Source organism: Pteropus alecto, unplaced genomic scaffold (assembly GCF_000325575.1).
Source record: "Pteropus alecto unplaced genomic scaffold, ASM32557v1 scaffold98, whole genome shotgun sequence".
Lineage (NCBI taxonomy): Eukaryota > Metazoa > Chordata > Mammalia > Chiroptera > Pteropodidae > Pteropus > Pteropus alecto.
The window spans coordinates 14,926,742-14,938,489 of NW_006443570.1; the positions used below are offsets into that span (position 1 = coordinate 14,926,742).

Consider the following 11,748-nt stretch of genomic DNA (forward strand, 5'->3'; position numbering starts at 1 on the left):
AAAATAGACAATAATCTCATCCCTTATGATGTTTCCATTTGTTGACTATCTTTGCGTTACTAACCAGCTTTAGATTCTTCTGCCCATGGGTATTATTATATGATTGGAAATATCCTATGTTTTGCTTTATGCCTTCCATATTATTGGTGCTAAAGACATGTAATTGCTAAAAACAATAACTGAAGAGATGTCCTGGGAGTCCCCAGTGGGAGCGGGTTTGGGATGAGGCAGGAGTTCAGGGAAGCTTTCACTGACTACAGTCTATCAAGCACTGCTCACACATTAACTCACAAACCTCACTGGTCCCATGAAGCAGATATTTCTGCCTTTCCCATTTCACTGATTAAAAAACTGAGGCTCAGAGTAGATATGTATATTGCCTAAGATCCAACTATTAGTAAATAGTACATCTGGCATTCAAACCCAGGGCTCTCTGACTCTAGAAGTCAAGTTCTTACCTTTTGTAGAGGACTTTCCTCCACTCCTGCAAGTATTACTAAGATTTGGGGGGAGATCAACCATTATTAAGCTTCTTTACTTTTCCCGAGTCTCCACTATACATTAATATTTTTTGTTGTTGTCAAGGAGCTGATATTTTAATGATAAAGCTACTAAATAAGCCTTGGGCCCCAGAAACCCCCATTCTGTTTCGCCATTATATTTTAATGATAGATTAGTATGAGTAAGCTACTGATTTTAATGCATTTACTTTGTATATGGCTACTTTGAATCCTTTTATTGAGAATTGAATACTTTTACTTATTCTTGACGGCATCTTTTCCATGTTTATTTTCTTCATTTTTCTAAGTGTATAATGGTGTCACGAGCATATATGCTGATAGGGTCTCTTCTGTGCTAATATGTATACATGACATATTGCATTAGTTGGAACTTTCTGAGTAGTATTAAACAACAGCTGTCATATATGTCCTTGCTTTGATTCTGATGTTATTAGAATTACTTCCAATGCTTGCCCATTAATTATAAGGAGCTATCAGTTTTACACACACACACACACACACACACACACACACACATTTTTGTCATGACAAAGTAGTTTACTACTTATAGTTTTAAATTAATTTTTAAAATTATTATTAAGAAAGGACATCTCTCCTCATTCTGAACTAACCCAGACATTCTTGATGGCATCAGGAACCCTGAGAGATGCTTTAGGGTTAGGATACATACGTCAGATATCTGAGTAGTCCAGTTTCCCTTCTTCCATCTCTTGTTACCCAGAGCTCCTCAGATTATAGGTCTCACATCAGCACGCAGGTAAGACTATCTCCCGCCCTGCCCTTCTGGTCAACCCCATAGCTCCCAAGGTTAATTTGAAAAAGAATGAAAGAAAAAAACCAAACAGGTTTGTTTGTGTTTTTAAAATGAGCATCAAGAAATGAGTTAGGGGTCATGTGACCAAGAAAGAATTCCAGCCACATCAAACAAGAGAGAACCAGCCTGTTTGCTGGACTTGTTTTTCAAAATGTCAGAGTCATAAAAAAAAAAAAAAAAAAAAATCAGTAACCTGCCTTCAGGTTTCCCTTGGGTAATGTAGTCCTTTGGAAAAAGTCAACAAAGTGAGAAGTGAGGACAGTAATTCTCTGTCATTTCAATATTTGATTTTAATGGTGAAAGAGAAACAAAGATGCCAATTATAAAAAGAACTTAAATGTGTATGGCTTTAGAGTTTGTAAAGTGCTTTCACTGATTGTCCTTGATAGATAATGACACAAATAGGGAAGGCGTTATGATTATTGCCCCTCTGTTACAGATTAAGAAACCGATTCTCAGGACAGTTGAGAGACTAGCTCTATGTCACTTAACTAGTAAGTGAGGAGGTCAGAATTCAAATCCAGTTTTGCTAGAGTTTAAATCCCATTCATTTACTACGTTTGGGTAATCTTGGTCAATTCCTGCACTATAAAATGCAATCATTATTTTCTATTTGCCTCCAGGACGGATGGAAACCAGTGAGCTGCTGAGGATAGCAGTCATGATCCTTACACAGTTATTTGGAGAGCCCGAATTATATTAATGCTGCCATCTGCAGTCCTTTCACTAGGCTGAGTGCTTTATGTGCCTACAACCTATGAGGTTGCTGTTCCTCTCCCTACTTTGCAGGTAAGGAAACTGAAGTTAGAGAAGTTAAGAAATGTTCCCAGGTGGTAGAGTTGGCATTGAAAGCAGCTATCTGCCCTCAATGCCTGAGCTTTTCACCATTAGGTCACCCTGCTTTGATACTGTGAAAATACCCAGTGCATGCTTTAAAAAAAAAACAAGGTTCAACATACGCAGACCGTGACCCTAAACCTGCCCAGCTCTTTGTCAATGCATGCCATTTGGGCATTGGGTAGGGGACAGATAGTGCAAAAGAAAGCTCAGATGGATTAGTATTATTTCCAAAACCAATATCTGAAGGAAGGTCTCGAATGTGTGTCCTACTGAAACTCAACACAGAGATCATCATTCCTTGTACAGGGCTTAATCAAAGAACAGCAGAGCTACAAGCAGCCCTCATACCCATCACCCTTCATTTTACAGTTGAGGAAACTGAAGTTAAGCAATGTCCATCCTATCTCTAATAAATAACAGAGCCCAAGACTTGGGCATGCTGGGCCCTTCGCCTGCATCATTTTTACCCATATTCTCCTCTTGCCTTGGTGGACCAAGATCTGTAATGGATGTGTTACATATTAACAGAAAACAGACTTTTGAATTTGGGCTTTCAGTAACACTGACTTAACATATGAGCCAGGGTGTTGGAGCCTAGTGAAAAGCTAGTCCCTGCAAACAAGCTTCCAGGTGTTTGCTAACGCTGAGGTGTGCTGTCTTGGTCAATCATCAATCCAATAATATACTGTCCACTAGGGCCTTGCCAAGCAGAACAGGAAGACAAAAGTGTGTCTACAGGCTGCCTTTGGAGCAGCCCTGGCCTGGGTGGGGCAGCTTGCCTCTTAGGAGAACAAGTGGGAGGGGGCTCAAAGGGAAACCTCAGGGACCTTCAAAACAGGAGTGGAGACTCGGAGAGTTCCATCCACCAAGAAGCCAAGACCTCTTCCACAGGCCCCTTTTCCAGGGAAGCCTGAGTAATCCTTATCCCTTCTTGTTTGGATCTCAAAGTGACTCTTGAGAACTCATAAAGACTTGTCTGTGCCTCTCACAAGGTAGCCAAGACAAACCATTCCTCATGGAGAAGCTTAAAGGATAAGGGGAGGGCAAGGAGGCTGCAAAACACCTTCCACAGGAGCACCCTTTCATATATTTTGCAGAGACCACTACCAGGATGATCAGCTCAGGTTCCCTGATACTGGAGTTGGTTGGGCCAACTCTCCCATCAGAAACTACACTTTGTTTTTCCTCCACGGAGCTAGGGACTCAATCACCTGTGACTCACCATTCCTGTGTTGCCAATACAGTATACACGTCAAGGCCTAAAATGGCGTCTGCTCCCTGTCCCTTCCCCCCATTCCGCCCCTACTCACCTCTGGGTCCGACATCTTGAGCGTGAAAGCCAGGAACCTGCACCCTATCCCCTCTCCCCACCAAAACACAGAGCATGACCAAAGACTAAAGTTTTCCATTCCCGACCCTTACTAGTGTCGTGATGCTTGTATTCTTTCATAGGCTGCTCTCCCCTGCACTTGTATTGCTAGAGGAATAGAATCTTGAAAATTCAAATTCAAGCAGCCTATTTCTCACCAAGCGCTCTAAACTTTACATCAGGGTGTGGACTGAGGTTACGGATATAGAAAACTTCATTTTAAGGTAACGAACAACACTGACATTAATATAACACTGTCATTTAAATATTTACCTTACCAAACACTGTGCTGAGTATTTCCCTCATTATCACCTTTGTTCTCTCAACAATCCTATTGTTATGACCCCCATTTTATAGATGAGAAAAAGAAACGCAGGGTAGCTCAGGAACCTGCCCAAGGTTAGCTACACAGCTAGTAAGTGCTGGAGCTGGGATTTGAACCTGGGTCATTGTAACTTCAAAGTCGGTGTTTCTCACTCACACTGTAAGCATCACCCCACCCTATCTGCCATTTTGTGCTATAATCTTCATTAGCATGCCATCCAATGTCCTTCAGAATCCCAGATCAAGAAGCCTCTCCCCACCTCCTACTAACTACTAAATCCTGACTTAATTACTCTCTTTGCCGGCACCAGGAGGTGGCGAAGAGAAAGAGGGGGCTTGTTTCAAAGTGAGGCCCTCTCTGAGTTAAAAAACTGACTTTGGAGGCCTTGGTTGGGGGTGGTAGTGAATGAACATTTTATCAACACAAATGTCATTGGCAGCCCCAAAACAAATAGTGTCCCACCCGGCTTGCTCCTTTATGAGGCATTCAATCAATAAAATGAGAGCAGAGCTCTGTCAGATTTATTGGCTGGGTTCAAACTGAACACCTCTTCTACCCGCCAAAGGCTGGGTCACCCGTTCTACCTTTCCGTTCCAACTCTGGACAGCCCCCATCTTCCCTGGAGGGCTACAATGGTTCATTGTTTGAGGCAGGCCTTGTGAGAAGTTGTGTTTGTTTTGCCTCTTATCTTATCAGCTCCGGAGCTACAATGGCCCAGGTGTACTCACCATTTTACCATCAGGTGAGAGGAGATTGTGGCCTGGGTCCAGGCTGGCTGGAGAGACTTGCTGTAAAACGGACTGGCTGGTCACCATGGCGCTGTTGCCATGGTGACTGATTGTTGAGGAGGAAGTGACCTCGTTGTTTCCCTGCTGGCTGTAGCGCACTCCTGCAAAACAAGGCAGATCCAATATCGAACATTAGTGTCACCAGGGCTGGGGAACACTGACTGACTCCTCCTCCCCTTGTTTTCGAGGGTGGAGGACAAGAAAACAAAGTTGCCTTCTCCCCTATCTACCTATGAGAAATATTGACTGTTTTTTTCTCTAGGGGAAACGTGGCATGGCCTCTACTGAGTTCTGGAATGTAAGGTCCATGAGGGCAGGACATTTTTATCTATTTTGTTTTGTTCATTGCTATATCCCCAGCACTTGGTAGTCACTCAATAAATACATATCAGATGAATGAATAAATGTATTCCGCTTGTTGTTGTGTAAGTATAGTTCTTTTAGGATTTAAGGCCTTCTCTTCCTGGCTGGCATGTTTTATTCTTCAAAATGCCTTCTAGAAAGGTTTCCCCGGCATCTCTTGGCTATGTAGGGCTGCAAAGTATGAGTTGACCCATTTTACAAAGAGGCACTTGCCCAGTGACCCTTGTAAGAGCCACAGCAAAATATATCAGTCTCTGTGCACCACTGTTTTCACTGGGTCCAAGAGGCCCGGGGGGACACAGGAGGAGCAAAACGAGGATGGGGCTGCAGCTAGGAGTCTTTGCCTCTGGGACTCACATTCCTTTGATGGGGTCCTATTTTGTTGATTTCCACGGGACAGGGGAAAGCGCATCTGTCTGGCGGTAGGGCAAGCAGCACACACAGCACCAATCACATTTACAACCTCACTTCTCTGACCCAACCTCTTGCTCAGAAACCCAAATTCAGGTTTGTGCTCAAGAAAGGGAAAGTGCTGGGCAGAGACCAGACAACTGAAGGAAGCAAAAGTGGGGCAAAGCACCTGGGTCCAGTTAGCAAAGTCAAGGTCCTGCTTGATGTGCCCACAAAACAGCCAAAAACAAGGCTGGCACAGCCCGGCATTTCGTCCTGAGCTCAAAGCTTAGAAAGAGTGGTTCTCACTTTGGATTTGACAAAAGAGGATTGGAAAACCCTGTTCCTACCTGCAAGGGAGGGAGGACAAATGCTCTAGGCATGAAATCATTTGGAGAGATGGGCCAACTATTTGGCTGTATTTCTCCTTTTGCCCAGTTTCCCGAGATGAATCATCACTGTATAAAATATACTGATTCTGCTGGTCTGTTTCCCCTGCTGCCCTGCCTCCTTCCTGAGGAACCTACAAAGTCCCTCAGGGGCCAAGCAAGCTACCATAACCCTAGAGCCTCCAATTCACTAGGACAAAGCTGGCCAAAAGGAGAACCAAGCTAGTTTTTCTTGGATTATCTGAAAGACATTACCTAAGGCTGATATGACCTAGAACTTAAAAGAGCTGGGAAGAAGACAAACAAATGCTAAGGCAGGGCTCTAACCTTCAAGAGCAACTTGTTTGACTACGAAGTAGCTTAATGTACACTCTGTGGGCTCCTTCTATTAGTTGTTTCCCTGTCCGTTGATTTAAGGGCTGTTAGTGGGAGTGGTTTTGGTAATGGAGCAGCACTGGAATTTGGTGGCTATTGGTCTGGGGCATTACATTTTTTGGGAAACAGAAGCCATGAAGTTAAAAGGAGGAAAGGCTTCCGTATCTCCAAACCAACACCCCCTGCCCAGTCCTGTCCATCTTCCTCTGCACCTACCTTCAGCTCCCTGTTTTCCTATTTGTCACCCTCTACTCCATCCCATTGGATTAAATTAGGTCCTTTTTCTACACTCACATTATCTCACAGTGATGGAAGAAGAAAGATCTGAAACTTGTGAACTCAGAATGCAGAGCTAGGTGTAAGAGAAAAGAAGGAGGCAGATTTCAAATCAATAAAAGGAAGAATTTTCTAACAAGGAGGGACAGTGGAAAGATTGTGGGTTCTGGAGCTAGACAAACTCAGGTTCAAATCTTGACTTTGCTCTTAACAGATGTGTGATCTTGGGGAAGTTCTGTGTGTCTTAGTTTCCTCTCATAAAATGAGGAGAATGCTTCTTTATTTTTATATTAGGGATAATATCTGTAAAGCTCCTAGCACAATGTCAAATAAATGACTACTGCAGATGGATATGATGAGAGGAGGGAGCTGATACAGGGTTGGACCCGAAAATATATGCCCCGGGATTCTAGAATTCTAGGCCACTTAGGGCAGATTCTAAGTACTGAATGAAATTATCTTTCCATGGAGAACTGTTTCCAAAGTATCCTAACCTCGTGGACCACTGATGCTTTGCCCTGGAAACGATTTGGGAGGGAGGCCTGGCCCCTGCCCTCTCGTTCTTTCCTTTTGGAGGAACTGGGCTTCACCTCGTTTTTTTTTTCTTGCCTTCTCTGACTCCCTGACCAGCTATTTACCTCCCCAAGATGCTCTGCTCTTGAGAGAGTAGTGATAACACTAGGAGTCAGGTGTGTTTTCACCCCCCAGCCTGTCCCCATCATCGATTCAGTCTCAAGTCAAACAGACTCTGGTTTAGCCTATTTAATTTGGCTGAAGGAAGAGGGCCAGTCCCCTGATGATCAAATATGGGTCATGAGGAGTCTTCTCCCCTACCACAGGCTACATAATTATTTATTTAAAAATAATTAACCAAAGATATCCATAGGAAACAAAAGCCTTCTTTATAAGGAAGTCTGGCAAGAGAGAGTCAAGAGCCATTTGTTAGAATCCAGGCAGCATAGCCCAAGGCTGCTGTGGTTTTCAAACCTGGTTTTCTCCCCCAGGAGAACTTCCTTATATAAGAAATATGTCGGTAGAGCTACTCTGTTTAAAGACAGGTGGGCCTAGACCTCTGCACATTCCTTTAAAGACCTCTGGCTAAGGGATAGCGTCTGGCTGGGAATTAGGGATCCCTATTTTGATCTCAGCTCTGCCATCATCATACTGGGTGAACTCCAGCTTCCTCGTCTCCAAGCCAGAGGACTGCCCATTGTGGGGAGGTGGCTATTATCACTGCAGACTGTGATAAAAGCTCCAGATTCACCTGTAGCTTTTCCCACTGATGCTCATCTCACCAGGAATTTGGCAATCACTCTGGCCCCTGAGAGGGTGGCTGTCATTAGCCAGCTGCCTTAAAGCCGGTGTGGAGGTGGAGGGTATATCACAAGGTACCTGCTGGTGCTCTTGTTAGAGGAGAGACCAGGTCTCTGTGTTTTTCACAAACTCAGAAGAGCACTTGAAGTGAGAGCCAAAGTAGAATAGGCTCTGGAGCCAGATGACCTGGATTTAAGTTCTGGCTTTACCTCATAATAGCTGTGTGACCTTGGGGAAGTTATTTAACCTTGCTGAACTTCGGTTTCTTTATTGTTAACAATATCCACCCTTTAGGTTTCTTTATTGTTAACAACATCCACTCTTTAGACTGATGAGTTAATGGATGTGAAAGTACCCAGACCAAGCTTGGCACATACCAGTTGCTCAAGACACATCAGTTCCTCCAACTCTGGGACTGTCTTTGTCTAAAAGACATTTTTCAGAAGGCTGACTTCACAAAACCTTGTTGAGCACATATCATGTGCAAGGTACTGTGCCGGGAGCCTGTGTGAAGAAGTGGGATGGCGTCTTTCCTTCTGCCTTTGCTATTGCAAGTACGATGAGAGCTCTGTTTTAATGCTGACTGGCCAAATATGCCAAGGTAACAGCCATAGAGGTCCCATAGGAGAAATAACAATGCCAGAAGGTGGCTGTGTACCTTTTACTCACTTCCTGGCTCAAGTCACTAATTGGCCATGTCCTCATCACTGGCCCTATGAACCAAACAGTAAGCATGTCCATCAGCAAAGGGCCTCTCAGCTGGAATCTAGAGACATCGCTGAGGCCCTGCTGAGGTTATCTACTTTCACCTGTTCCTAGTTCTCAGCATCATCAGTGATGATGCTATCTATTCCTGAATTCCTGACAGTGTGTGAACAGAAACAAATCGTTTGGTTTCTATCCAATGTGACTGGTCAGAAGTGTCGAAACATGAAAGAAGCGTATTATTCCAAGAAGCCAGAATCTCCATGCTCTGCCTTTCAGCACCCACATGCATCTCCAGGGCACTCTGCACACTGCTCTTATTTGGGATTTCTTTCTAAAACAAAATCATACCATGTCACTGCCCTGTTTGGAAACCTGTGGTGGCTCTCCACAGCCTTCTGGAAAAGCTCAAACACCTAAGACTGGCAGAGTTGGGCCTTTGTAACTCTAGTCTGTCTTATTTGCACCATCTCTCACCATATCCCATACAGCCATGTCAGAGCACCTGTCATTCCTCACACAGGCCCTGCCTCTGGGCCTTTGCTTACACTGTTCCCTCTGCCTGGAAAGAGCTCTTCCCTTCACATCCTTTAAGAGGACTAAATGTTACCTTCTCTGTGAAGCTCTCCTTGATTCATCATGGTAGTTATCTGTTCTGTCCTGTGCATTTTACATGCAGTAGAGACTCTTACAGTAGGAGTCGGTTACCCATCACAATAATACTCTGATGATATCTACTTTTCTCTCCCTTTTGAACAAAGACAGCTTTTTACTTATTGTTGCATTCTCAGAGCCTAGTAGAGGGCCTGAAATTGTGACTATTTATTGAATGAAGGAATGAGTCCTCAGCTGCTTTGAGTATCCATGCTCCACAACAAGAGAGCATCCTTCTGGCAGGAGAAAATGCAGCCAGTTCTGTGGTAATGTTTGTACTGGGAATGTGGATCTCTTCCAATTCTACTGATATATTAGGGAATAATTTGAATGCAACATGAATTTCACATTTGAGGAATTCAGCAATCTGCACCCAGATGAAGGGAGCTACACAGGAATATACTAAATGCACTTGTGTGCATATACATGCACACACATGCACCTGTCAAACATCTACCACCTACCATGTGTTCACTGCATGTGCTATAAGCCACATCTGTCCACATCTGGGGTTACAACTTTCCTTCTGATTTCAGATTACTCTCTGTCCTCCATCTGACAGTAACTCATAAACTGCAACCTTTCTGATGCCCACATCCATAGGCAAACTTCAGGAATTTTTCAAGGCAAACTGCCATATTTATTGTTGTACAGCATTTATGTATTTCCTAACCATTTAACAGATGTAAAACTCTGCTAATGTTTTTTTTTTTATTAGATTCTTATCTTTTTAAAAGGTATTACTGATGAAATTTTTGAGTGTTATACCCTTAACCCCATTTTTTTCCCACAAGCCCTGTGGTTTTTATTGTGTGGCTTTGCAAAGTATGGTGGTTTTTACGATACATATATTGGGTTCCATGGAACTGACTGTGCACCTGTGTTCAAAGACAGACACCAACTGCCTCACCTGAGGACCCCAGAGGGGAGCTGCTTAGCATGTAATTAATCACAGGGACTTTTCAGAAACCTGTACTTCAGAGTCTTAGAACCACATAGAGCCTGGGCATCTAATCTAGCTTTCTAAGAGCTTCAAAAAGCAGCTAAGACCCAATTCCACATTTCCAGAAATCAACTGGGCACTAACATCTAGACAATTTAAACTAATATTCTCTCTATCTCTCTGCTTTGACTGATGATTCTGGGCTTTTGGGCCTGATGTTATCATCATTAGCTTTTGGGCCTGATGTTATTATCATCTATAGGAAGGATATACAGACTCCTCTCAGAAGCCAGAATAATGAATGAATGAAATAAGATTAGAGAAGCACTGGGTTTTTCTGGGAGAGAAAGTGCCGGGCAAACAGAAGAGTAATGTCAGCCCAGAAAGCATGACCAGAATTGTTCTTTTAGTAAGAGAAGAGGGAGGTGGGGCCTCCTGATCAATGAGAGGCTCAGCTTGCCCCCATGTGGCCTTTGGCACTGAAGCCTGGGGGTCCCTTTCCCTGGGGTCTGTGAGCTACACCCAGAATCCAGTGGGATGCCTTTCACCCTTGACATTTCAAAACCAATCTCCCATCCCTGATAATGCAGGAATGTTCCTCTAGCTAGTGGATCTCTGCCAGCAGAGTAAGCCACCCAGCCACTAACAGAGTAAACATTACTCAACTAGCCAGGGCTCTGTCACACACATTCTTCCCCTGTGTTCCTAACCTCATGCAGAGCACAGCCCAGCCCTGTTGGGTCTGGAAACTGGGAGTAAGTCAAGCAGGAGGGATTGTGCAAAGGAGAAAGCTCTTCCAAAAGGAAACAACCACATCCATTAATCATGGGGGAGACGGGGCTGTCTTTCCTCTGAAGCCAAAATGTAGAGTTGGGGAGGGCACTGGGAGGAATCAGGCCAGTCTTGATGGGCCCAGCACTGCATTCTTGGAAACCCAGTCCCTCTTTTCCCAAAGACGAGTCATTTTCTTGAGGGGAGAGGTAGAGACACAAATGATTCTGTCTAGTGAACTTCTGAGACACTCACTCATTTGGGATAAAAGAATGTGAACCATTCCCTGGCTTGAAATTGGGAACTTGAGAAATAAGGCTTTCAAACAAGTTAGCGTTACCGCCGTGGTTTCCTCAGTGGTAAGACAGGACTATTGCCAATTCTTATTAATATTACCTCCTCTGTGGGGATAAAGATGAATGTTTGCAAAGAGTTTAGGAGATTAAAAATCTGGAAGCATGGGAGGAAAAAGCTGATGTAAGATGAAAGCAATTTAAACACTGGGCTGACTTCTATTCCAAATCTCTTTCTACCTGAGGTGGCTTAGTTAGGAGCCCAATTCATAAGAGGAGAAACACAGACAGGCCTGCGGGGACGGTAAACATTCTTGAACTCAAGGAGTAAAAGTTGAGTGATACTTAAGGGAAGCCCACGAACTGGTTTTCTTATAAAAATCAAAGCAAATGTAACCAAGAAAAAAAAAAGTCTTCCATCAAAAGCATCTTGGCTGAGAACAGAAGCTAATGTACACGGTGCACCTGAGAAAATTGCACATGTGAGGAGGTAGAAGGGACACCAACTCCGCCTGTCCTCCCCACAAGGCCTGCCAGCCACCATGCCTGGTCCTGACCAGGGAGCTAGTTTCTGCAGGCAAACATCAGATAGTTTGCAGTGAATACTTTGGCCTAGAG

General features: G+C 43.9%; 1 protein-coding gene across 5 annotated transcripts in view; it reads right to left on the reverse strand.

Annotated features, from left to right (window-relative positions):
• Nucleotides 1–11,748, reverse strand: part of HNF1B (HNF1 homeobox B) — a 50,821-nt gene that overhangs the window by 15,667 nt on the left and 23,406 nt on the right. For all 5 annotated transcript variants that reach the window (XM_006924933.3, XM_015599236.2, XM_015599237.2 and 2 more), the window contains exon 5: nucleotides 4,598–4,758. In XM_006924933.3, coding sequence (XP_006924995.1) covers nucleotides 4,598–4,758 — 161 coding nt within the window. The remainder of the gene's footprint in view (nucleotides 1–4,597; nucleotides 4,759–11,748) is intronic.